The sequence below is a fragment of the Thunnus albacares genome, chromosome 22 (genome assembly GCF_914725855.1).
Source record: "Thunnus albacares chromosome 22, fThuAlb1.1, whole genome shotgun sequence".
Classification (NCBI taxonomy): Eukaryota; Metazoa; Chordata; class Actinopteri; order Scombriformes; family Scombridae; genus Thunnus; species Thunnus albacares.
In genome coordinates, this window is record NC_058127.1 from 4963456 (window position 1) to 4991224 (window position 27769).

The following is a 27769-nucleotide window of genomic DNA, read 5'->3' on the forward strand; positions in this document are numbered from 1 at the left end:
CTCTCTCTCTCTCTCTCTCTCTCTCTCTCTCTCTCTCTCTCTCTCTCTCTCTCTCTCTCTCTCTCTTTCAGCTCTCAGCAGTAGTTTGTGGTTTCTTGTTGAAGCTGTATGGAGGTCTTGAGGATTCAGAGTTTCTGCAGCAGCTTCACACTGCAGGAGTCCTGGTTCAGTTTGAAGCCCTGCTCAGCACCTACGGTACTCAAACACACACACACACACACACACACACATATAGACAAGATCACACACTACACAATACTGTATGTTCATGGTGTGTACGTGTGCGTCAGGTGACGAGGTGGGGATGCTGGAGGACATGGAGGTGGGCGTGGCCGACCTGAGCAGAGTTGTGTTTACTGTCACGGAAGCAAAAACAGAACAACCGGACGACCTGCTGCCGAAGCTACACGGAACATGGTAGGAAACACACACACACACACACACACACAGACACACACACACACACACACACACACACACACACACACACACACACACAGAAGAGAACTCCCTCAGCACTGATTGTGTCCATCTCCATCCAGGGGCAGTTTGGTCGTCGAGGTCCCGTTGCCCCCAGAAACGTTCACGTTGTTGCCACAGGAACTAAAAGATGGTTGTTTGATACAAATTCACCCTGTTCTCTTCAATATTGGAATAAACCAACAGCAGAGTCTGGCTGAGAGGTACACACACACACACACACACACAAACTGAAAAAACTGAAAACAAACTGAAGTTTATCTGTATCACATGATCATTTTCTGGCGGCAAACATGTTTCATCTGTCCAGTCCTGCCAATATTTGACTTACTGTAGATGAGACATCTTTATGTCTTTTAGGTGTAAGTATTAGCCAAACATATGGTGGGAAAATATCAGATATGGAAATCTTTTTAAAGTGTAACGTCACCACCAGGTCTGAGCATAACTCCACCCACTGTCGACTACGTCAGCATTGGCTCCGCCTTTTTTCAGGGCTGATTTTAAACAGCAGATGACAGTTTTAGCCATTTACAACCCATGAAATGTTGATTTTTATAAATCAGGTGTCGATGTGAACACCAGCATTATTGCGTTTCATCACAGTATGCAGTACCTCTTTAAAAAAATGGTGTCTCATTACTAATCTGAACCTTTTTTACTCAACAATCCTTAAACTAAATTTTCTTATATTTGGAGCTTTTACAGATTATTAAAATATCTCCGTGGCAGCTAATAGAAGTCTTTTGTTTTCACTATAAATGAAAACTGAGTATCTGCAGGTATTAAAGTCTTAAAAAGTATTGAATGCAGTTTCCTCAAAAAAAAAAAAAAAGGCCTAAGAAGGTATTAAAGCCTTAAATTTCATTTGCTTGAATGTTTTCTCTTGCCTGTTGTAGACAATAACATTAGTTATAAAATGTTTTTGTATCTGATTGAAGTTGAAAAACTTAAATTGATTGATTCTTTTCTATTAGTTAATCTATCCATCGGTTTAGGTCCAGGTGACATTAATTAAATTAATTATATGATATGGGATTATTATCATACAGCTGTGAAGTACTGATAGAAATGGTTCCAGGCTCTTGTTCCTACTGGTTTTCCATCATACTCTCATACATTTGCCAGATATTAAAATACATTCTAGGGAGTATTAAAAAGTAAAAAAAAAGTATTAAAAGTCTTAAATTTAACTTTGTGAACTTGCAGAAACTCTGGATTTTCTGAGGTCCAATCTGCCTGCCATCAACTTGGCTAAACACAGCAGGACATCAGTTTATTTCCTGCTAAACATTTTATTCTGTTGAGTCAGAAACAGGCTGATTTTGTTCTCATATGATTTTCTAAACGGCCCTTTAAAGGTGTAAACAAAGTTTTCAGTATGAAATCGATCGTCTTTAGGCTGAGAAACATCTTGTCAGTTTTGGTGGAATTATTCACTAGTTGACACTAACTTTGTGTTTGTGTGTTTCAGGTTTGGTGACAGCTCCCTGCAGGAGAGAGTGAACCAACAGAGCTGTGAGCGTCTTAAAGCTTACTGTTACACACTGAGAGACAGACTGCCTGAGATGGGTAAAACTCTGAGAGCTGCTGTCATTTTAAAGATTTTATACTTAACTACATCTCAACTCATTACCTTTATTTTGCCGCTTGAGACAGCGAGTTTGTTATCTATATGTTCGTCTGTGGATTTCATTAACTTCTGTTCCATAATCATCGCCTTCATGACACACAAACAGAATGACGACATGAAGAAGACATCAGGACAATTTTACTGTAGTCAGAGCGTGACAACCGATCCGAACTGGTCTCTCTCTCTCTCTCTCTCTCCAGCTGGTGTCCAGTCGCTGTCAGACTTGTTGTCGTCTCTGGATCGCAGCGTCGAAGCCAGGAAGAGGAAGAACGTGGAGGTTCTGTGGATCGCTGCCATGGTGAGACTGTCTGTGAAATAAAATCTGTAGAAAATAAAACTAGGATATTTAAGAATAACGAAAGGTTGGACTCTAACATCTAAATGTGTTGCCACCTTGTTAAGATGTGATTTTTAAGTCCTTTGAATTTCTTCAAACAAGACGTTAAAGCAGGACATGTGTGTGTGTGTGTGTGTTTTTGTGTGCAGGTGTGTCGGAAAGTGAACGGCGTGCGTCTGACCAGCTGTAAAAGTGCGAAGGACCGCACGGCAATGTCGGTGACACTGGAGCAGTGTGTGTTACTGCGAGAGCGACACGCGCTCAGCCAACAGCACTTCAGCACTGCACTGGACTGCATGAGGAGGTGTGTGTGTCCTTGCTATAAAAACTTGACCTCTACCTCACGTCTTCGTCTTTTCTTTCCTTTGTCTATTATTCTTTCCTTTTATTTTTATGTTGCAGAACATTTTCAGTTTAACTTCTTTTTCTCTTTTCTTTTTCTTTTCATTCATTCTTCAATTTTTTCCCCACATTTCTTGCTTTCTACTTTGCTTTCTTTCTTGTTTTTGGATCATCTGTTCTCTATTTTTCTCTTCTTTCCATCCTTCTTCTGTCACCTTCTATTCACACACACACACACACACACACACTCACACCTCCACCTCTAGGTCTCGTCTGTCCTGGGGGCAGATGCTGGGCTGTTATTCCCCATCAGGGCTCACTGTTTCTGGGTTAGATGCAGGGGAGCAGCCCTCAGGTCTCCAGAGCTCCTGGCTCCCGCAGTCTTTGGCCCCTAAAGCTCCCAGACGACACCTGTACCCAGTGGCCTTCCTCCTGGTGACCTCTCACCTCCTGGTTCTTTGGCTCATCCTCAGCCTGGTCATACTGCTGGCCAAATACCAGTAGACCAACACAGACAGACAGGGAACACTGGGCATAAAGTGGGCTACTTTACTGGGGAATTTGTATTTATACATGGTTCTTGGACTCTGGTATTTGTTTGTATTGCTGCTTGTGATCAATCACACTGTTCATTTGTGTGCATGTGTATTTCTGCGATGTTGTGTGTGTGCAGGGAGGGCTGCAGGATGGAGAACGTGCAGAAGAACGTGGGCAACAGGAGGTTCGCCTTCAGCAGCGTCCAGCTCCTCACCTTCCCCAAACTGTACAGACCTCCAGACGGCAGCTACGGATAGAAACACTCACAGAGCGTTTTGTTTGTTTTATACAGATTTTTTTTTTATCATAAGATTGTTTGATGTTTTATGTAAAGTGTATGTTGTGTTATTTACAAATGTAAATGTTTTTCTGTTAATAATGACCCCTATGTGCTGTCAAATGTGGCTGCAGATGTTTCATTCACAAACATGTTTCTGCAATAAATTAATACTTGAGAGCTACCTGATTATTTTCTGTCAATTATAAAATAAATCAAACCGAACAGAGAATAATACTTAACTATTGCAGGGTCAAATCCAGGGCTGCAACTAACAGTTAGTCATTATTGATTCATAATTTTATCTATAAAATGTCAAAAAATAGAGAAAAATGCATGTTGCCTGTTGCAACCAACAGTCCAAAACTCATATACAATTTACTATCATGTATGAAAAAGTAAAAGTAAATTTTTACTTTAAAGAATGATTAAAATGAGTATTTGATTATCAAAATAGTTGTAGATTTATTTTCTGTTGATCAACAAATCAATGAATTCACTAATTTTTGCAACTCTAGTCAGAATAATCTCTTTAACAACACACATTCTCCCCAGTTTTTCCAGAAATCAACCAGTGTTCATACACTGGGACAATACCAGGGTCAACTACCCTGGTATTATCCTCAGTTTGTAATCATCAGTGATCAAACAAATACTTGTTTAAGAATATGCACCATGTAATAAAAATGTCTTCATCACATATTCAAGACACCTTAACCTTATGATTGGGTTATCCAGGTAATTCAACTCAAACAAAAGAAGGTGAAACTGAAGTTTCTTGGTGATAACATAATAAGGTATAATAATAAAATTTGATGGATTTGTATTATTCCTTGTGTGCAGCAGCTGTTTTTCTGCTGGACGGCAGGGTGTCACTGCCCGGGATTAATGCACACACACACTAACACACACACACTCAGTCAGACTGAATGAGACATAATAAGACAAAGTCAAACCAGAGATTAAATGTTTTGTCCTTGAAAATAAACAAACATATAAGGGATATTAAGGACTCAGTGTGCTTCAATTAAAGTACTCGTCAGGTCGGGTTAGGGTCGCACCTCACACCTGTCTGACCTCAGTTGGTGAATCCAACAATTCAACTATTTCTGGAACTTTGTGAAACTCTGTGTCACATGACAGTAAACTTAATTATTTTCTGTTTTTTTTAGATGATCAGATGAAACAAGACATTAAAATACATCAGCTTGGACTCTAAGAAATAAGCATTTTTCACTATTTCGGATTAATGGATAATGAAAATGATCATTTGTTGCAAGCTGCTGTAGTGGTTAAAAAAACGTTGATATCTAATCAGACACAATCAAATCAAATCAAACATGAGTGAGTTTTATTTCCAGGTCAATGTTTTGAATAAAACAGAATAACAAAGCTGGCTCATGCGGAACTGTTTTGTTTTTAATTTGTAATGAACATAAATGGACATTAATATTCCACATAATTAAAAGAGGCAACAGCTAGCTTAGTATATCTCAGTAGCTGCTATGTCAGATTTTGACTTTACAATTTACAATTACAATTTACAAATTCACTCAGTAGAGCTGATACAACACAAACAGGGATCTGGACAGGAGGGAACAACACTAGTAAGTGCCATAAAGCTAAGTTTAAGTCCAATAAGACATAGGTGCCAACAGACAGAGGGTGCACAGTTTTTCTTTTTTTTTTTGTTTCCTCTACCTTCAGTCCATCAAATGCAGAGGCATTCATGAAAGAGCTGTGTCTTTAGTCTTAGTCTTTTCTTAAAGATTGAGAGGGACTCTGCAGATCGAACAGAGTTTGGTAACTTGTTCCACCACCGGGGAACTACAGAGGAGAAGAGTCTAGCTAGCAACTTGGGGCCCTGTTGTGGTGGTGGTACCAGGTGCCTTTGATTGGCAGAGCATAGTGAGCAGGAGGGAGTGTAGACCTGAATCAGGTAGGTGGGAGCTGTTTTAGTTGCTGTTTTGTAAGCGAGAGTCGGGGTTTAGAATGTGATGTGGGCAGCAACTGGGAGCCAGTGGAGGGATATCAACAGCGGGGTGACGTGCTGTTTTGGTCTGGTTGAAGACCAGTCGTGCCGCCGCATTCTAGATCATCTGTAGAGGTTTGAATTCATTTGAGGGAAAGGCCTCCCCGCAAGTAGTGCAGTAGGAGTTGCAGTAGTCAATGTGTGATATTATGCGAACCTGTACCAGGAGTTGTGCTGCATGCTCAGATAGGTAGGGTCTGATCTTCCTGATGTTGTACAGGGCAAACTGACACGACCGAGCAATTGAGGCCACGTGAACCTTTAAGGTTAGTTGGTCATCGATCATGACACCCAAGTTTCGGGCAGACTTTGTGTGTGAGTTGGGTTGGTTCAAACTGGATGCTGATGTGTTGTTGTATAAAGGAACTGGCTGGGATGACAGCATATGTGGTCTTCCAGTGGGAAAGATAGGAAGCGCTGGGTATCGTCAGCATAGCAATGGTATGAGAAACCATGGGAGCGGGTGATTTCGCCAAGTGAGGTGGTGTGTATTGAGAAAAAAGGGGACCAAGCACTGACACTTGAGGAACCCCTGTGGATAAGCCATGCGGTTTGGACACTTCTCCCCTTCAAGATACTCCAAAATATCTCCCTGAGAGATAGGACATGAACCAGCGGAGGGTGGATCCTGAGATACCAAGCTCAGTGAGTGTGGAGAGGAGGATTTGGTGGTTAATGGTGTCAAAGGCAGCTGACAGATCTAGAAGCAACAGAGCTGAGGATTGACCAGCAGCTCTAGCTGAATGTAGTGATACCATAACCAACATGAGTGCAGTCTCGGGCGAGTGCCCCTGCTTAAAGCTAGACTGATTGGGGTTATACAAGTTGTTCTCAGAAAGCAATTCAGAGATTTGGTGAAAGACCAAAGAGACCACCCTCTCTCTTTCTCTCTCAACCCAACCGGTCAAAGCAGATGGCCGCCCACCAAGAGCCTGGTTCTGCTTGAGGTTTCTACTCGTTAAAGGGGAGTTTTTCCTTACTGTTGTCGCTAAGTGCTTGCTCATGGGGGAATTGTTGGGTCTCTCTCTCTGTAAATTGAAGAGTATGGTCTAGACCTGCTCTATGTGAAAAGTGCTTGAGATCACTTTTGTTGTGATTTGGCGCTATATAAATAAAAATTGATTGACTGATTGATTGATTAAGTAAGGAAACAGGAAAAGAGAAGTGAACTATGACCACCACTGAGCTTTGGTCACATGGGCGCTAACTGATTCTCAATTTAGGACTGGCAGCCCTCAGTTTGTAAAGAAACTCAAGTTTAAACAACACTGTTATTAAATGCTGTTCAATTACCCCCATTAACGATGTTACACTACTCATACTCTCAGCAATTCTATGACTTAGATCAACATGGAACTCAAGGCAAAAAATGAAAAACTTCCAGAGTAGAAGTGAACTATGACCAATCACTGAGCTTAAAATTTGGTCACATGGACTGCTAGTGGCAAGATGCTTGATTTACAAACATGTTTCTGCTATAAATGACCAGCACCCTCTGGCTTAAAAGCTAGCGTATGGAAGCATTTTAGCTTCCATGAAGTTGAAGGGAAAAGTGACCTGGACAAGAGCCACACTGTTTGCAAGCTGTATCTGACTAAACTTTAGATATTTTGGGAGCACGAGAAACAGGAGAAACCACATTTCACATTTCCACCCGGAGCTGGAGGTAAAACAGCCGGGTGTAGTTGCTGCCAACCAGAGAATAATTGAACAACTGATAACAAAGTTTCCACCCTATTCGGAAAGGGCGAAGCCAATCACAAACTCGATCGCAACTTTTATTGCCAAGGATTTGCCCTAACCCTTACTCAGTCAGAGAACCAGGACTTTTGTGCGACGTGGCACACTTTGTAGCTAAGCTACAACATCCCATTTCGACAGTCTTTTACTGACACAGCGATACTCCAACTCTACAAGACAGTTACAGTTAGTGCCCATGCTTGACTGAACTTGTGGAGGATGTCCAGGCTCTGCTGTAAGGCCTCTTTGGAGGGAGACAGGAGAACCAGGTCATCAGCAAACATCAGACATTTGACCGCTGTGTCCTGCAGAGTCACACCAGGAGCTGTGGATGTTTGCAGTTGTTCTGCAAATGTATTTATATATATGTTGAAGAAGGTTGGGCTCAAATTGCAGCCCTGTTTCACCCCACGATACTATTTGATGGTTCTTTTGCTTCCATTGTAGGATAAAGTCCCTGCATGTTTTGAAGGCAGACAGCGCAAGCCTCAAACAACAGACGAGCTCTTTCTTCAACACCCCAGGAATGCTGGCCAATAAAGTGAGAGTCACAAACTCCTCACTGACCAGACCATCTAAACAACCTCCTGTAAACAGAAAGGATCAGATAAGGAACCCCCATCTCCTGCATGGTCACCAAACCAGGCCACTGACCCAAACCATCTTTGATCCTTCAAGCTACAAGAGCCAGCAAGATAGGAAGACCAATTCAAAACACGGTGTGAATTGATAGTACCATTTGGATAAAAGAACCCCACCATTAGTTATCATAACTCACCTCTAAGAGCCAGTCTCACATAGAGATGAACTTGCACCAACTTTAATCCCAGTGTGGATTTTGATTTTGAGGACTTGAGCGACCAAACCAAGAACTGATCACTGGGCAAACCAGCATAAGGCACAAGACATGCTGCACAATACGCCATGCCCCAGTGACATACAGACACTCACAGACATTTACCTGAACACAAACACACACACACACACACCCTCAAATGGCATGGACCCCTGCCGTTTGCTGTCAGACCAAAGACCAGAGGACTGTAAAACTCATGGATTAGTTTTAGATTTTGACTAAGGACAATTATTGTTGTATGTTGATAAGGTTTTTATCATATATGTGTCGTTATGTACTTTGGTTTGACTTCCACTGCCTTAAAGCCAAGACACGTACCACTAACATAATCCCATCATCCATGATAACACTATCATGTTTAGAACCATTCTGCTTGTTTCACTCTCAGAACACTAAAGCAACTATCCAAATTGCAAAAATTAGGATCATGCAATTGTTAAATTGTAAATACTTTGATTAATGGAGTAAGCGTATTCAGGAACTGTACCCGCCTGTCCATGAACAGGAGGGGACTGACTCTGCTCCCCCAGAACTCTATAACCCCTGGGATTGGCTAGGATGCACCTTCTGGGCAGGCAGACTGAAACTTTAAACTCTTATCTGAGACTCTGGGCTGTTTTTGGGCTGCTTGATGCTGGTTGCTGGTTCTTCCTGCTTTCTGCCATGCCAGTGGAAAGCTTGCAGTTTGCTAGTCTGAAGATGTGACTCAGAGCATCTTCTGAATCTGGAGTCATGAGTTGAGAATCAAGCCTAGGAGAGCATGAAAGCATAAACCAGGAGCTCTCTTCCAATGGAACCTTTTCAAAGCCGGACTGGCCGACTCCCTCATTACTACCAGATCCAGACTCCAGCTCCTCACCCCAGCACATCGGACTCCATTCTGCGCAAGAAGCCACCTCAGGGAGCAAGCAAGTATTCGTACAAAACCTTCATCAACTTGCTCAAACCCTGGTGCTTTCATGATTTGTAACTTCAATTGGCAATTTAGAACTAAGCTGTTGTACCGTTGATCTGACTCGCTGCTTCTCAGTCAACAGTCAGCTCATCTGTTTATCAGGTTTTTTCATACTCATAACTGCGCAATAAATAACTCTGCATCATGCATTTCAGTCATTCACTAGCCATAGCCTTGTGTACCAGTTTCCCTTTCCCTCTTGTGTCTTGTTTGTAAAATGTTGAAGTGTTTAGTACTTGTAGCTGTAGTATTAGAAATAAACATACATGTAACTAAAGTGAACTTGTTTGTGTTTTCTAGTGCTTGCATCTCAGTCACTTGACATTAAAAGACCTATACCCTTGAAAAATCATAATTAAGATAAATAACAATCATAATTCTAATTGACCTCTCTTGTGTGTCCAACAAGGAGGACTATTCCCCTATTATTATACCTACTCTAATATGAGTTATGTCACTGGACAAATAATTTAATGATGGAGTTGTACACAATAATAATTCATAATTCACGCCATAAAATCGTTAAGATATTTGAGTGCACAAATTCCTACATCATTTTAATTGCACATTTGTTATTCAAATACATTATTTTAATTAAATCATAGGTTTTACCCCCTATACCACTCCCTAATAATCAACAAAAGAGCCCATCATGCCAAATACAGTCAAAGGCCTTTTTGAAATCTAAAAACCATGAATACATTTTATTTTTATTTTGGTACACGTGTGTTAAACACAGCACACATACATTAACCAATCTAACCCCTACTCCTACTCTAAAGGTCAGAGGTCACGTAACTCCCATGAACACTTTACACAGCGCTCATGTTCCTGTCCAAAAGTTTTTTAAAATCTATTTTAAGTTCATCAATCTGTGCACTCAGTTTATGATTTTGTTTGCAGAGTAAGGAAACAAGAAGCTGTTGTTTTTTTATGAGCTAGCGCCACCAGCAGGAAACAAACATGACCAAAACAGATATCAAACAGCTGATTTATTCATCTGACTCATAGAATAATGTTTTAACAATGATTACATTTTAAAGGTTTTGAAATAAACAACAGTGAAATGTAAACTCATTAAAGCTTCACTTGAACAGCTGAAGAAGAAGAAGTGAATATTTAAACAAGTCAAAAGAAAAACCTGTCAAACATCTGGTTGCAGAAAAAGCTCATGCTTGGTCCTAGCAGCTGTGGTTGCCATGACGACACATCATCATACAGTCTCTGCTGATGGAAAGCTCACAATTTTAAAAAAACAGGATATGTGGTGGCTGTGATGGGAAACCTGCTGGGTCATCCATCACTGTAGGACTGATTAAAATACAGTTTGTCTGGAATCCCAGTCTGACCTCTGACATCATTGGCACCAAAGACATCACAGCGCTGAAGTGGCTCTGTGTTTAAACTTCCAATTAACATAATTAAAATAGTAATAATGAAAAAGAAAGTAATGACCTGTCTGCTTAATGGAAAGGCAAAGTCATGATGGAAGGATGAAAGATAAACTAATTTTTTGTTGTTTCCTAAAAGTTTGGGAAAAGTTTTTTTTTTTGTTCTAACAGCGGAGGATGCTCCTTATTATGCATCATCACAAAACGTTAAGACACATTCAGATGAATTTCATTGGTATCAGCTTATTTTCAAATGCATTCATCTTAATCTTCCTTGTTGCTTAAAACAATTCCTTGTTTCGCTCTAATCAGATCCTCTTTATGAATCTCTTTGTCTCCTTGGGAGTTGGTAACAATTTATGTTTCAGGCTCTTTCTGATTGGAATAATTTACCTGTATTTGTTTGTTGTCATTAAGTGGTTGATTTAAATATGATTGTTCTCTTAACACAAATAGCACGTTTTCAAAATCTAATTACCATTAAATTAAATTCAATTGTCTGTAAAACCACCAAAAACAAATCCTGAATCCACCTTAAACTCATTTAAACTAGTTTCAAGCTTTCTTTGAGTTACTTTAAATGCTGTTACTTTTCCCCCATTGATGATGTTACGCTACTCACACTTTCAGCAATTCTATGACGTGGATCAACATGAAACTCAAGTTGAAAAATGAAAACGCTTCCAGGGTAGAAGTAATCTACAACCAAGCACTGAGCTTAAAAATTGGTCACATGGGCCGCTAATGGCAAAGACACTGATTCTAAAGTTACAGCTGGCAGACCTCAGTTTGTAGAGAAACTCAGGATAGAACAACACTGTTATTAAAGGCATGAAGAGACGGGGGACACCACTGATCTGCCTCTAAAATATGTTCAACACAATGTTGAGTGACTGCATCGGTGGGATTTTAAGGACCTACCATGAGCAAAAGTTTTCCCACATTATTCACACCAGTACGGCTTCTCTCCAGTGTGCATGCGTTGGTGCCGTTTTAGATTACTGTCTTGAGAGAAAGTTTTCCCACATTGCTCACACCAGTACGGCTTCTCTCCAGTGTGAATGCGTTGGTGCCTTTTTAGAGTACTGTCTGTAGTGAAAGTTCTCCCACATTGCTCACACCAGTACGGCTTCTCTCCAGTGTGAATGCGTTGGTGCCTTTTTAGATTACTGTCTGTAGTGAAAGTTCTCCCACAGTGTTCACACCAGTACGGCTTCTCTCCAGTGTGAATACGTTGGTGGCTTATTAGATTACTGTCTTTAGTAAAAGTTTTCCCACATAGTTCACACCGGTACGGCTTCTCTCCAGTGTGGATACGTAGGTGGACTATCAGATGACTGACTGTAGTGAAAGTGTTCCCACACTGCTCACAGCTGTACGGCTTTTCTCCAGTATGAATGTATTGGTGGCTTTTTAGATTACTGTATTCAGAGAAAGTTTTCCCACATTGTTCACACCGGTACGGCTTCTCTCCAGTGTGAATGCGTTGGTGGCTTTTTAGATGAGTGACTGTATTGAAAGCTTTCCCACACTGGTCACAGCTTGGACGTTTCTCTCCTGTATGAACTTTCTGATGAATCTTTAAATATTTCGATGTCGTGAAGGCTTTGTTACAGTGCTGACAGCAGTGATGTTTGAGTCTCTGTCTTCTTGTTTGTTTCTATGACAACAGACAAACACACAGAGTAAGAGAGAGAGAGAGAGATGACATGGTGGAGCGTGTGATCTAAAACCATAAATAGAGTTGCATTATGGTAAATGTAGGACCCAGAGACAATCTGTGAAACTTCACTTCTTCTTTCCCGTTTGTTTCATAATTTGTAATACATTTTTTCGTAATAAATACCTGCCCAATCATATTTAAGAGAAAGATGATTGACGTGGCTATCTGGCCAAGCTGACTTCACAATACTTACTCTCCCCCATGAGAAAACAATGCACTGCACTTTGCTTTTAGCTAGAATGAGAATTCAAATTAGCCTGATATGGTTTGAAAGTTACTAATAATTAGCAGACTTGGGTACACCATCCAAATCTGTATTAATCACGGAGTGGATAAGTAGCTCAAAAGTGTAGCATAGCAATGCCAATGCTAACCGTTTCATGTAAGTAAATGAAAGATGCCAAAGCACTTAGTTTCGTAGTCTGGAAGGTATAGTTCAATAAAAACAGATATGTGTGGTCTACTCTAGTCTGCTAGTTAGCCAATTAGTCAAGATAACTAGTAGACCACTGGGGTAATTGATAATAAGCTCAAAAGTATTGAATAGAAAAGCTAATGCTAACCATGTCATGTAAGTGCATGGAAGACGCTAAAATGATTAGCATCATACTCCGGGAGGTATAGTTAAATAAAAACACAGATTTGGGTGGTCTAACTTGTTTTGCTAGTTAGTCGATTAGCCAAGCTTTCTAACCAAGTAGGGTCTATTTGATACATTTGGTATTTTATTCCATATCAGCAAAACATTTTACTGAATGAATAGAAAATAAAGTGGTACTTAAGCTGAAAGTGAACTGACAATCAAACGTGATCTGAGCACGCCCAAGCAGTCCTGAGAAATTGTTTGAGCAGCCAAATGAGCTGTTTTTGAGCTAAGTTTTCTAATTAGTTATGAATGTTAATTTTCATTCAGATTTTTGTGGATGCTTAATGAGACACTCAACTTTGATATCATATATGTATTTTTGTGATTTTTTTGTCTTTTGTTGTGCGCGCTCCCACAAGAGGCGGGCTTTTACACATATGATGTGCTGCGCATGCGCTGTGAAGGGAACCGCAAAAGTCTTTGAACATAAAGTAAACATTACAGCATTATTTTCTAACTTTGTTAATATTACTCAACAAGGTGAGACCAGGAAAAACTGACGAGGCTGAAGTTGGCTTCCGATTCACAGCCTCCGATTGTAATTTTCCGGTCCACCTTAACAGTGGCATAACACCTGTAGATGGCGTTGTTCGGTCATTTTCGAGCTAATTCATGAAGTGAATAACGTAACAAATAGTGGGGGAATAAAATGAGGATGATTAGTAGACTGTAATTGTCCTAATTTCTGATCATTTTAACTGTAGCATATTTTTCTTTTTGCCTTTACTCAGGGTAAACTGCTTTTCAGTCTTATTGCTATCTCTGCCTATTTGCTGTGGTCTTATCTGCTCAATATTAAAACGCCTAAACAAAGTAATACTCCAGTATGACAGGAGATGTCAAAGGGTATCACAATCCTGAGTTTCATTCATTTTTACTGTAGTATTTTCTCTTAATGATCTCAAACCCTTTGTGATATTTGTGAAAATGCAAAAAATTGCGATTTCACTGCTTTTTTCCCCCATCCAGACCACATTAGACCAGGTCCAGATCAAAAACCACTAGACTTTGACCTGTCAAACCTGGACTAGATTATCATGGAGACTCCAGAGACTCATTAAAACACAGTTTCGGATTTGTGAAACTTTTATTCTATTCGTGAAAATGCAAAAAGGGGCGATTTCACTGATTTTCTCCCATCCAGGCCACATTAGACCAGGTCCAGATCACAAACCACTATACTTAGACCTGTCAAAGCTGTGCATCGGAAGCCAACTTTCGTAGTCTTTACACCCGATGAACTACGTGAAGACAAAGCCTAGAACTGTTTTAGTTTCCTTTTCTTCAGACTTTCTTTCAAACAACAAAATGAGACACACGGACCCTCGGGACTCGTCCTCGTGTCTTTAGGCTCGTTATGAAGCCGTTTAATCAAGAAAGTGAGCATCAAGTGAGTTGCTAGATTTACGAGCCCCACTCGCATTTACATGCCCCGTGCAATCGGGCTAGCCTTATTGTTGAACCATGCAAGTTTCAATCTTGTGCTTTGACTTTTATTAGTGGTGGTGCCCTTTGGTGTACATTTAGATAACATATTTAAAGATATTTACCAGAACAGGAACCCCGGGATTCCACCGGGCGTTCCGGCTCCGACGCGGTTTTGCTCCGTCCTCTGCACAGCGCCCTATTCCACCAGGAGCGTGTCAGAAGCGGAGCGTCTTCTCTATGGGGAGGTCTTCCGCCGTTTAAAGTCAGTTGCACTCCTACTACAGTAATTACAACAGCTTAGTCAAGGCTGATAAAGTAACTTAAGGCTACCGTAATTACTGCAGTAGCAGGGCAACTAAACTGCTCAAATTTAACTTGCTCAGCTTTCGTTGATTTGGTAATTTTCCTTGATTTTTGTGCTTCTACTGTGGTTAAGTAGGCTACGTATTTAATGGTTTCTTTGTTCGTCTGTTTTAATTGCGTTTATTGTTGATATACGACTAGGAGTCTGCACGGGGTGTTTCATTTTGAAAATTTACCGGATGCTCAATGCCGCTTCGGTGTCTGACTTCCTGCCCAACTCGATCCGCTCTGTGCTGCTTGTCGCGGCCTCCGTAAGAACCAGTCTAGGCACCCATCTTCAGCTCAGCGGAGCGGAGAGCCGCTTCTGAATTTAGGGGTAAGTCATCTAGATACAGCTGTACGTTCCTTACCAGTTGACATGAGGCCGGTTTTATACGAAGTCATGAACACTGACCTGTTCATTGGTGGTAGCACAGGGTGAGCCTGATTCTTCCATTTTAACGGGGTTGTTGGTAAGGTGCTCCAGGTTCTGGTTCTCCTCCATTCTGCTCTTGTGGTCGCCCTGAACGTAGAAATCCAGCAGGACTCTGACTGAGGGACTGCGTTCCTGTTCAGTTATAAATATCACCTCCGTGTTCTCGCGATCTCACAGCATCTCGCGGTCATTTGAACTTAGTTTGAGACGAACTGCATAGTTACCGTTACTAAGGTGGCGGATTAAAAAAAAAAAAGAAAAGAAAAAATCAAAATGGCTCTTTGATTTCCTTCAGATAAATCATACTGGACTGCAGCTTTGGGACAAAAGAATAATACAGAATAATGAGGTAAAAGAAGTTTCTTATAAACTAATTTCTCAGAATACACCCTGTAAAAACATATGTTGTAGAAAGATTTGAAGTTTAACAGGATGTAATGTGTTTTTTGTAATTCCTGCCCTGAAAAACGTGAATTTTGGAAACTTCCCGTGAACTAAAAAAATCTTAAAATGTGAATTTAAGGAATTTAAAGGACTTGCCTTCTACTCTAATGACACTAGAAATAATGAAATGGTTTAATGTGTCCTTTTATTTGACTGGGAAAACGTTTTACCCATAAAAGTAAATATTCAGCAAACAAACCCTCATTTATTTATTTAAAAAAAATCAGCTAAACACATCAGAAACCTATTGAAATAAAGTCAAAAGAACAATTCATACCTTAACATTTTATTTGTATTGCTTGTCTTTTCTATTCATGTATGAATGTTTATGAACACTTAAACTAGAATAAAAGTACAGAAGTATTTGTTGCAAAATATACTTAAAAAGTCAAAAGTGCTTATTATACAAAGTGGTTTTCTAATATTTATTATTAGTGCTGATTCATTGCAGCATTTTAATATGGTGAATGCAGAACTAATTTTAAAGATTTATACTGTACAAGTATACAAGTATTTGTTACAAATTTCTTTACTGTGATCGACAGAAAACGATCCTTTAATGTCACAGTGAAAACAGATCTATACAAAGTGATCTAAATTCATTACAAATATAAAGAATATATGTAAAATACATGTAGTGGGGTAGAAAATACAACATTTCCCTCTGAAATATGGTGCAGTAGAAGTAACAAAAATTATAAATACTCAAGTAAAGTACTTTTAAATTGTAGTTAAATGCAATACTTGAGTACATGTGCTTATTTACATTTGTGCACTGAAGCAGAACAATGAGGAAATGTGGACCACTCAGACTGTAATGATCTAAACCTGTTTACCATCTCTGCTGCTGAGTGAACAAAGATCAGAAAGATCAGGGACATTAAAGTCCAAGTGTGCTTCAAACAAAGTATTTATCAGTAAACAGTAACAGGAAACTGACAGAAGAGAATTATTTGGACTGTTGATCAGACAAAACAAGACATATTTATATTTTCTGACATTTTATGAACAACTAATTTCCTCAAAACTTATAATACTGATAGTGAACTATGCTGACATTGTTCAGTGTCAGATTTAACAGGCTGTGCAGATCTCTGCAGCTTTATACCAGGATGTTCTTTTTTATGCACCATCACAAAATGTTGGACACATTCAGATGAATTTCATTGGCATCAGCTTATTTTCAAATACATTTATCTTAATTTTCCTTGTTATTTAAAACAATTCTATGTTTCGCTGTGATCAGATCCTCTTTATGATTGTCTTCGTCTCCTAGGAAGTTGGTGAAAAAGCGCTAATGTTTCAGGCTCTTTCTGATTGGAATAATTTAACTGTAAATATTGTTCGCTGTCATTAAGTGGTTGATTTAAAAATATTTTGTTCTCTTGAAACAAATTGCACGTTTTCAAAATCTAATTACTATTAAACTGAACTCAATCGTCTGAACAACCACCAGAACGAAATCCTGAATCCACCTTAAACTCATTTAAACTAATTTGAAGCTTTCTTTAAGTTACTTTAAATGCTGTTACTTTTCCCCCATTAACAATGTTACGCTACTCACACTTTCAGCAATTCTATGACTTGGATCAACATGAAACTCAAGTTGAAAAATGAAAAAACTCCCAGAGTAGAAGTGAGCTATGACCAACCACTGTGCTTAAAATTTGGTCACATGGGCCGCTAATGGCATAGATGCTGGTTCTTAAGTTAGAGTTGGCATCTCTCAGTTTGTAGAGAAACTCAGGATAAAACAACACCGTTATTAAAGGCATGAAGAGACGAGTGGACACCACTGATCTGCCTCTAAAACATGTTCAACACGATGCTGAGTGACTGCATCTGTGTTTTTTTAAGGAACTACCACGAGTGAAAGTTTTCCCACATTGCCCACACCAGTATGGCTTCTCTCCAGTGTGAATGCGTTGGTGCCTTTTTAGAGTGCTGTCGTGAGAGAAAGTTTTCCCACATTGTCCACACCAGTATGGCTTCTGTCCAGTGTGAATGCGTTGGTGGCTTTTTAGCCATCTGTCTGTAGTGAAAGTTTTCCCACATTGGTCACAGTTGTATGGTTTCTCTCCAGTGTGAATGCGTTGGTGCCGTTTTAGATTACCTTCTATAGTGAAAGTTTTCCCACATTCATCACAGTAGTGCGGTTTCTCTCCAGTGTGAATGCGTTGGTGGATTTTTAGACCACTGCCTGTAGTGAAAGTTCTACCACATTGCTCACAGCTGTACGGTTTCTCTCCAGTATGAATGCATTGGTGCCGTTTTAGATTACCTTCTATAGTGAAAGTTTTCCCACATTGGTCACAGTAGTGCGGTTTCTCTCCAGTGTGAATGCGTTGGTGGATTTTTAGATTACTGCCTGTAGTGAAAGTTCTCCCACATTGCTCACAGCTGTACGGCTTCTCTCCAGTGTGAATATGTTGGTGGATTTTTAGACTACTATCGTGAGAGAAAGTTTTCCCACATTTCTCACACCAGTACGGCTTCTCTCCAGTGTGAATGCGTTGGTGGATTTTTAGATCACTGCCTGTAGTGAAAGTTCTCCCACATTGCTCACAGCTGTACGGCTTCTCTCCAGTGTGAATACGTTGGTGGATTTTTAGACTACTATCGTGAGAGAAAGTTTTCCCACATTTCTCACACCAGTACGGCTTCTCTCCATTGTGAATACGTTGGTGGACTTTTAGATGACTGACTGTATTGAAAGCTTTCCCACACTGGTCACAGCTTGGACGTTTCTCTCCTGTATGAACTTTCTGATGAATCTTTAAATGTCTTGATGTCGTGAAGGCTTTGTCACAGTGCTGACAGCAGTGATGTTTGAGTCCTTTTCTTCCTGTTTGTTTCTATGACAACAGACAAACACACAGAGAAAGAGAGAGAGAGATGACATGGTGGAGCAAGTGATCTAAAACTATAAAATGTTACATTAATGGTAAATGTAGGACCCACAGTGTTTGAAGCTTGCCACAGACTAAGTCAGGATATCTAAACCTCTCCTGACCTTTGTGTAAACAGTATTAGTTTTTCCCCATTCAGTAAAATGAAATGTGAACATTGACAGTCAAAAAAATGAGAAAAACAAAACAATCAGACAATTGCAGACAGATTGATAAATAGATCTAGGACAGCTAACATCAGAATTTGAGTACATTTTTGCCATTTTTTTCTGGAGTGAAGTAGAGACGACTAATAAATGTAAAGCGCTGCAAATGGAGGAGTAAATGCGATCAATAATGAGATCCTACATAGTGTCCACACATGTCAACATTGGGCTTTGAAAATAACGGTGACTTTCTTGGACCCCACCTGACCATCATTTTTGAATTATGAAAAGGGTTTCCTCTCTTGGCTTTTTGTAGGTGTCTCATCCGTTTCGTTAAGGTACAATTACTGAGGTCAACATTTTAACAGCTTAAGAAATCATCATGTTAATTAAAGCTGCAAGCAGCGATGAACGGGCCTTCGCACCCTTGCACACGTCAGTGCGTGGCGAAGTTGAAGGGCTTCTGTCACAGGCATCTAGATGTTTTCAGACCTGGGCTGACAGGTCGGACTTAAACATGTTAAGTTTGGTGCAGACTGGAGCATTTACAATAAAGTTATAGCAACTTCTTCTGTCATGGCGAAACATCAAATCTCAACAGTGCGAGGATGAGAATTTTCTGCTGGGTGAGACATGTCTGTCTCGCTCACACCTGTGTCAAAATGATGCAAGTTTTGGGCCCATTCACTTGAATATCAATTAGGAAATTGAAAACTCTTGATGAGTTTGTGTGTAAAACAAATTAATTTCCTAATTGTCATCAAGTCTATTTTTAGAAAAGACTTTTAACCCACATGACCTGGTCAAAGTTTGATTGACATGTGTACTGTCAGGTGTGTAGAGACAATAAGTAACTGCAGCTGGACACAGAAAAATACTCATATATTTGAATGGAGAGTGTGAGTGAACCGCTAGGTGCTTGGACCCTAATAAAGGAAAAACTGCAGTACAGAGCTACAAATTTTAGTTTTGATGGTATTTTTCTACAGCACTTCATCACTAAACTGTCACCCTAACTCCATTGAATTATAAATATAAGACCTATAATTATTGTAAAATAAATGATAATAACACCAAACTTCATACAAAGTTTGTATTTAATGTACTGTGTGTACATAGACCTTTCTGCTGTATCCTACAAAAATGAGCTGCATTCAACCTCCACACCAGTGGCGGCTGGTGACTCAAAAAATTGGGGAGAACAGGAGGAAAACCAACATACTGCATCAAACTATATCATTGTCACCCACCTGATGAAATCGGAGGGGTGGGGGGAAATTTTATATGCCAATAAAACAATTTGCTTGAGTGGTGTAGAGGCTGCTTCTTTAAAGACATTTAGCATTTAGGCAACATATTGTTTCTAAACAAAGAAGTGCTCATTTTACCAACAAAGTGAAATTCAAATTCAAATTTAATCTTTATTTAAGTAAATGAAAAGGAACAAAGACACAGAGTGTCATAGAAGAGAAGCAACAAACATCCTTGTATACCGCAACTGGTTTTGACCGATCCCGTATATTTCACCGAACACCATTCTTTTCATCAGCCCAGTTTCTTTCAAATAATGGAAAAATAAATAAACAAACAACAATATTTCACTAAACACTAGTTTCTTTCATAATGGAATAGACTGCCTAAGCTGATCTCAAATACATTTTTCAGACTCAGTTGTTCCACCTCAAAGCTTCCCTCTTTTCCTCTAATGATTCTCGTTGTCTACAGTATTCTTGACAGTGACAAATTATATGCGGCACTGATTTCTCTATTTGAGTGCTCACATAATCCTGACGGATGTTTGCCTATTAGCTAGAGTTTTACTTAGTTTGGTGTGTCCAACTCTCAGTCTTGTTAAAGTGCAATGTACGACATTCAGCCCCACTAGATGTTGCATTAGAGCAACAGCATCTCAGACAAAAACAAATGTACGTGTGGTTTATTTAATAAAGGAAAGAAGAAAGCGGCATCTGAACACACAGCTCACAAAACTGCGATCAAACTGTCAAACTAGGCAGTGCTGATCAAATATGGATCAAGATTCTGTTCCTCCTTTTTCATATTTTAGTGTACTCTTTAGCTGTAATATGAGAAACTTTGTGACCCGGCCGCAGGGAGGACAGAGAGGGTTACACATGCGCTAACATGCCGGCTCATTCATTAACATACACGCGCAACGGGACCGGCTTCCAGATCAAAGAACAGAGAAGCGTGGATAACAACACACATGGAGGGAGTGTGACTTCATTCTCTGCTCAGGACACCACTACTTCACTATATCTTTACATAGCAAATATTTGTTTGCTGACATTTAGTGGGGCTAAATATCATGTTTATGCTTACTGAGCCCATTTCTGGCTGCACTGCATAAAAGGTGTCATCCTGTTTGCTGTATCCCAACTGTGCTGCCACTCTTCAGTGATCTTTCTTTTGATTATTCCTTTTGCTTCAGATTTACTGAGTGTACTGATATCCACATAAAATGGATATCATAAAATTCATATTTTCAAATATGCACAGCATTTCATATATCTGAATATCTATAGTCTCCCTACTGTGAGGTGTAAATGACTGCTGTGACATTAATGCAGAACACACATCTGTACACAGAATAACCTTCTTACTTGTAACTCATCTATCCACTGTAATGCTGTTGCTAGTGCCATCCTCTCGACTGTGAAAACTGACAAATGATCCGATGTTCTTCTTTTAACAGAAAATTGTAAGGCCGGTATACTAAAAGCAAACCTGTGCTCCCTGTATTCGGATCCTTGGATCCATCTGTAGATACTGGGACTGCTAATGTACTTTTACTTGAGTAGGATTTTTCATGCAGAAGTTTTACTTGTAATTGGGTATTTTTATATTGTTGTATTGGTACTTTTACTTAAGTGAAGGATCTGAATACTTCTTCCAACACTACAGATATGTTTGAAACATGGACTACATGCCACCTGTTAGCAGCGCTTAAGGCACAGTGAAGCTTAGTATCTGACATTAACTAGAAATCCTGTTCAGGAACATTTAAGATGTCTGATTTCAGTTTGTCTTTTGTTGTGTGCGCTCCCACGAAAGGCGGGATTTTACATACGATGTACTGCGCATGCGCCATGCGCTGCGCGGGCGACCGCGAACATAAAGAAAACATTACAATATTATTTTCTAACTTTGTTCATATTACTCGCAACAAGGTGAAACCAGGAAACACTCAGACTTTTGTAGTTTTTACGCCCGAAAACTCCATGAAAACAAAGCCTGGAAGTGTTTTAGTTTCCTTTTTTTCAGACTTTATTTCAAACAAGATTGAGACACACGGACCCTCAAGACTCGTCCTCGTGTCTTTAGCCTCGTTACGAAGCCGTTTTATCATGAAATCATGAACACTGACCTGTTTATCGTTGGCAGTACAGGGTGAGCCTGATTCTTCCCTTTTAACGGGGTTGTCGGTTAGGTGCTCCGGGTTCTGGTTCACCTCCATTCTGCTCTTGTGGTCTTGTGGCGTCTCGCGGTCATTTGAACTTCGTTTGAGATGAACTGAGCCTTCGCTAAGCCCCGCCCTGCATGGTAACCGTTACTAAGGTGGCGGATTAAAAAAAAACAACAAAAAACAAAAGGGCTCCTTGATTTCCTTCACATAAATTATACTAGACTGCAGCTTTGGGACAAATGAATAATAAAGAATAATGAAGTAAAAGAAGTTTCTTAATAATAAAGTAAAAAACTAATCTCTCAGAATACACCCTGTAAAACATATATTGTAAAGAGATTTGAAGTTTAACAGGATGTAATGTGTGTTTTTTTGTAATTCCTGCCCTAAAACACTTTGAATTTTGGAAACTTCTTGTGGACTAAAAAAAAAAAGTGAATTTAAAGGACTTACCTTCTACTCTACTGACACCAGAAATAATGAAATGGTTTAATGTCAGTCCTTTCATTTTACTGGGAAAATGTTTTATTCATAAATAAATGTTCAGCAAACAAACCACTATTTATTTCAAAAATGAACTAAAAACATCAGAAACCTATTGGGTAAAAAAGTCAAAAGAACAATTCATACCTTAAGATTTAATTGTATTGCTTGTCTTTTCTATTAATTTATGAATGTTTATGTACACTTACATTAGAATGAAAGTACAGAAGTATTTGTTGCAAAGTGTACTTAAAATGTCAAAAGTACTCATGGATTTTCTAATATTTATTATATATTATTGGAATATTAGTACTGAGTCATTGCAGCATTTTACTATGGTGAATGCAGAGCTAATTTTAAAGATTTATACTGTTGCATAGTCTCAATTAGTGTTTTACATTTAAAATGTTAATCTGAAAAGTGGCTAAAGCTGTGAAAGAAATGCAGTGGAGTAAAAATACAATAACACAATACAATACATAGAATTTGTTACAAAATTTAAAGAACTAATAGTAAAAAGGAACTCATCCTAGAGAATGGCTCTACTCAGGGTTTTATTTTATATCTTTTATGGTTTATTGTTTTACAACATTGAATTAAAGGATATTCGATGTGGATTTTTTTTTTACTGTGATCAACAGAAAAAGATCATTTAAGGACACAGTGAAAACAGATCTCTACAAAGTGATCTAAATTCATGACAAATGTAAAATACATGTAGTGGAGTAGAAAATACAACATTTCCCTCTGAAATATGGTGCAGAAGTCACAAAAATTGGAAATACTCAAGTACCTTTAAATTGTAGTTAAATGCAGTACCTGAGTACATGCACTTATTTACATTTGAACACTGAAGCTGAACAATGAGGAGATGTGGACGACCCAGACTGTAATGATCTAAACCTGTTTACCGTCTCTGCTGCTGAGTGAACAAAGATCAGAAAGATCAGGGACATTAAAGTCTAAGTGTGCTTCAAACAAAGTACTTGTCAGGTCGTCACACAGAGTCTGAAAACTCCCCTAACATTTCACACCTTTCTGACCTCACAGTCGTTGAATCCAACAATTCAACTATTTCTGGAACCTTTGAAGCTTTTCTGTGTCACATGACAGTAAACTGAATTATTTGGGGATTTTGGACTGTTGATCAGACAAAACAAGACATTTGAAGACGACACCTTAAACTGCAAGAAATAAACATTTTTCAGTATTTTCACATTTTCTTACATTTTATGAACAACTAGTTGCCTCAAAACCTATATTACTGATAGTGAACTATGCTGATATTGCTAAACGTCAGATTTAACAGGCTGTGCAGATCTCCGCAGATTTGTATCAGGATGTTTCTTTTTTATGCACCACCACAAAATGTTGGACATTTTCAGATGAATTTCATTGGCATCAGCTTATTTTCAAATGTATTTATTTGAACTTTCCTCGTTGCTTAAAACAATTCTATGTTTCGCTCTGATCAGATCCTCTTTATGATTGTCTTTGTCTCCTAGGAAGTTGGTGAAAAAGCGCTAATGTTTCAGGCTCTTTCTGATTGGAATAATTTAACTGTAAATATTGTTCGCTGTCATTAAGTGGTTGATTTAAAAATATTTTGTTCTCTTGAAACAAATTGCACATTTTCAAAATCTAATTACTATTAAACTGAACTCAATCGTCTGAACAACCACCAGAACGAAATCCTGAATCCACCTTAAACTCATTTAAACTAATTTCAAGCTTTCTTTAAGTTACTTTAAATGCTGTTACTTTTCCCCCATTAACAATGTTACGCTACTCACACTTTCAGCAATACTATGACTTGGATCAACATGAAACTCAAGTTGAAAAATGAAAAAAATTTGGTCACATGGGCAGCTAATGGCATAGATGCTGGTTCTTAAGTTAGAGTTGGCATCTTTCAGTTTGTAGAGAAACTCAGGATAAAACAACACCGTTATTAAAGGCATGAAGAGACAGGTGGACACCACTGATCTGCCTCTAAAACATGTTCAACACGATGCTGAGTGACTGCATCTGTGTTTTTTTAAGGAACTACCACGAGTGAAAGTTTTCCCACATTGCCCACACCAGTATGGCTTCTGTCCAGTGTGAATGCGTTGGTGGCTTTTTAGATTACTGTCTGTACTGAAAGTTTTCCCACATTGGTCACAGTTGTATGGTTTCTCTCCAGTGTGAATGCGTTGATGGATTTTTAGATCACTGCCTGTAGTGAAGAATTTTCCACATTGGTCACACCAGTATGGCTTCTCTCCAGTGTGAATGCGTTGGTGCCTTTTTAGAGTGCTGTCGTGAGAGAAAGTTTTCCCACATTGCCCACACCAGTACGGCTTCTCTCCAGTGTGAATGCGTTGGTGCCTTTTTAGAGTGCTGTCTTGAGAGAAAGTTTTCCCACATTGTTCACACCAGTATGGCTTCTCTCCAGTGTGAATGCGTTGGTGGTCTTTTAGATAACCGTCTTGAGAGAAAGTTTTCCCACATTGTTCACACCAGTAAGGCTTCTCTCCAGTGTGAATGCGTTGGTGACTTTTTAGATAACTTTTTCTAGTGAAAGTTTTCCCACATTGCTCACAGTTGTACGGTTTCTCTCCAGTGTGAATGCGTTGGTGCCTTTTTAGAGTGCTGTCTTGAGAGAAAGTTTTCCCACATTGTTCACACCAGTATGGCTTCTCTCCAGTGTGAATGCGTTGGTGGTCTTTTAGATAACCGTCTTGAGAGAAAGTTTTCCCACATTGTTCACACCAGTATGGCTTCTCTCCAGTGTGAATGCGTTGGTGACTTTTTAGATAACTTTTTCTAGTGAAAGTTTTCCCACATTGCTCACAGTTGTACGGTTTCTCTCCAGTGTGAATACGTTGGTGGACTTTTAGATGAATGACTGTATTGAAAGCTTTCCCACACTGGTCACAGCTTGGACGTTTCTGTCCTGTATGAACTCTCTGATGAATCTTTAAATATTTCGATGTCGAGAAGGCTTTGTCACAGTGCTGACAGCAGTGATGTTTGAGTCTCTGTCTTCCTGTTTGTTTCTATGACAACAGACAAACACACAGAGAAAGAGAGAGAGATGACATGGTGGAACGAGTGATCTAAAACCATAAATAGAGTTGCATTATGGTAAATGTAGGACCCAGAGACAATCTGTGAAACTTCACTTCTTCTTTCCCGTTTGTTTCATTGACAGCTGTACAGACTGGTGGAGCAGGTGGTGAATTGATGAATGATGAAAGCAGCTAAATGTAGCAGGCAACTATTGTTTGTTTGATTTTGTCATTTGAAGTATGAATTGAAGTTATTATTTGAAGTTTTGCACTTGGCAGTTTATCTTTGCAATCGTTTTTATATTTGTATTAAGTATTCATTTTAACCTTTGTCTTAGTAAAGAGAGACAGTTCAGAGTAGTAAATGTTTACATTCGATTCAGTATGATTTTTTTTCTCCTTGAGACCTTAAGTGTCTATTGCAGTCAAATGGAAAGAGTAACTAAAAACAGCAATCTAGAATCAGATCTATGTATGTATTGAACTGAGAACTGATTATGATTCAAAAATCGGTTGTGAATAAAATCGTGACCCCGATAATTGGAATCAAATTGAAATGTGAAATTTCCTGAATGGTGCACCTCTAATAACTATATCCCGCCTACTGTGAGGTGTAACTGACGGCAGTGACATTAATGCAGAAGACAAAACGGTACACAGAATAATCTTTTTACTTGTAACTCACCTGTACACTGTAATGCTGTTGCAACTACCATCCTGACGACTGTGAAAACTGACAAATGATCTGATGTCCTTCTTTAAACAGAAACGTGTAAAGCCGGTATACTAAAAGCAAAACCTGTGCTCCCTGTGTTCAGATCCATCTGTATGGGACCAATAATGTACTTTTACTTAAGTAGGGTTTTCCATGCAGGAGTTTTACTTGTAATTGAGTATTTTTACATTGCTGTATTGGTATTTTTACTTAGGTAAAGGATCTGAATACTTCTTCCAACACTACAGATATGTTTGAAACATGGACTACATGCCACCTGTTAGCAGCGCTTAAGGCACAGTGAAGCTTAGTATCTGACATTAACTAGAAATCCTGTTCAGGAACATTTAAGATGTCTGATTTCAGTTTGTCTTTTGTTGTGTGCGCTCCCGCGAAAGGCGGGATTTTACATACGATGTATTGCGCATGCGCCATGCGCTGCGCGGGCGACCGCGAACATAAAGAAAACATTACAATATTATTTTCTAACTTTGTTCATATTACTCGCAACAAGGTGAAACCAGGAAACACTCAGACTTTTGTAGTTTTTACGCCCGAAAACTCCATGAAAACAAAGCCTGGAAGTGTTTTAGTTTCCTTTTTTTCAGACTTTATTTCAAACAAGATTGAGACACACGGACCCTCAAGACTCGTCCTCGTGTCTTTAGCCTCGTTACGAAGCCGTTTTATCATGAAATCATGAACACTGACCTGTTTCTCGTTGGTAGTACACGGTGAGCTTGATTCTTCCCCTTTAACGGGGTTGCCGGTTAGGTGCTCCGGGTTCTGGTTCACCTCCATTCTGCTCTTGTGGTCTTGTGGCGTCTCGCGGTTATTTGAACTTCGTTTGAGATGAACTGAGCCTTCGCTAAGCCCCGCCCTGCATGGTTACCGTTACTAAGGTGGCGGATTTAAAAAAAAACAAAAAACAAAAGGGCTCCTTGATTTCCTTCACATAAATTATACTAGACTGCAGCTTTGGGACAAATGAATAATAAAGAATAATGAAGTAAAAGAAGTTTCTTAATAAAATAAAAAACTAATTTCTCAGAATACACCCTGTAAAACATATATTGTAAAGAGATTTGAAGTTTAACAGGATGTAATGTGTGTTTTTTGTAATTCCTGCCCTAAAACACTTTGAATTTTGGAAACTTCTTGTGGACTAAAAAAAAAGTGAATTTAAAGGACTTACCTTCTACTCTACTGACACCAGAAATAATGAAATGGTTTAATGTCAGTCCTTTCATTTTACTGGGAAAATGTTTTATTCATTGAAATAAATGTTCAGCAAACAAACCACTATTTATTTCAAAAATGAACTAAAAACATCAGAAACCTATTGGGTAAAAAAGTCAAAAGAACAATTCATACCTTAAGATTTAATTGTATTGCTTGTCTTTTCTATTAATTTATGAATGTTTATGTACACTTACATTA

The 27769-nt window shown here is 39.1% G+C and overlaps 2 protein-coding genes, 1 long non-coding RNA gene and 1 pseudogene across 6 annotated transcripts in view; 1 reads left to right on the forward strand and 3 right to left on the reverse strand.

Annotated features, from left to right (window-relative positions):
• LOC122974075 (type II inositol 3,4-bisphosphate 4-phosphatase-like) overlaps window positions 1-3790 on the forward strand; it is a 28776-nt gene extending 24986 nt beyond the window's left edge. For 3 of the 4 annotated variants that reach the window (XM_044341943.1, XM_044341944.1, XM_044341947.1), the window contains 7 exons: window positions 72-195; window positions 291-417; window positions 543-683; window positions 1955-2052; window positions 2314-2411; window positions 2600-2754; window positions 3059-3459. In XM_044341943.1, the coding sequence (XP_044197878.1) occupies window positions 72-195; window positions 291-417; window positions 543-683; window positions 1955-2052; window positions 2314-2411; window positions 2600-2754; window positions 3059-3296 (981 nt within the window). In that variant the 3' untranslated portion in view covers window positions 3297-3459. The other variant, XM_044341946.1, reaches the window with a different exon arrangement.
• Window positions 3791-10166: 6376 nt separating this feature from the next.
• Window positions 10167-15319, reverse strand: LOC122974198 (annotated as a pseudogene).
• A 465-nt stretch (window positions 15320-15784) lies between these two features.
• On the reverse strand, window positions 15785-27443 carry LOC122974205 (zinc finger protein 239-like). Its single transcript, XM_044342175.1, has 3 exons — window positions 27041-27443; window positions 17965-18454; window positions 15785-17712 (listed from the first exon to the last, which is right to left on the reverse strand). Exons 1-3 carry the CDS (start codon window positions 27128-27130, stop codon window positions 17417-17419), a joined length of 876 nt encoding a protein of 291 aa, XP_044198110.1. The 5' UTR covers window positions 27131-27443; the 3' UTR covers window positions 15785-17416.
• Window positions 25288-27034, reverse strand: LOC122974342. Its single transcript, XR_006400353.1, has 2 exons — window positions 26300-27034; window positions 25288-25602 (listed from the first exon to the last, which is right to left on the reverse strand). It is a non-coding gene; the product is annotated as an uncharacterized LOC122974342 (long non-coding RNA).
• Window positions 27444-27769: the final 326 nt, after the last annotated feature.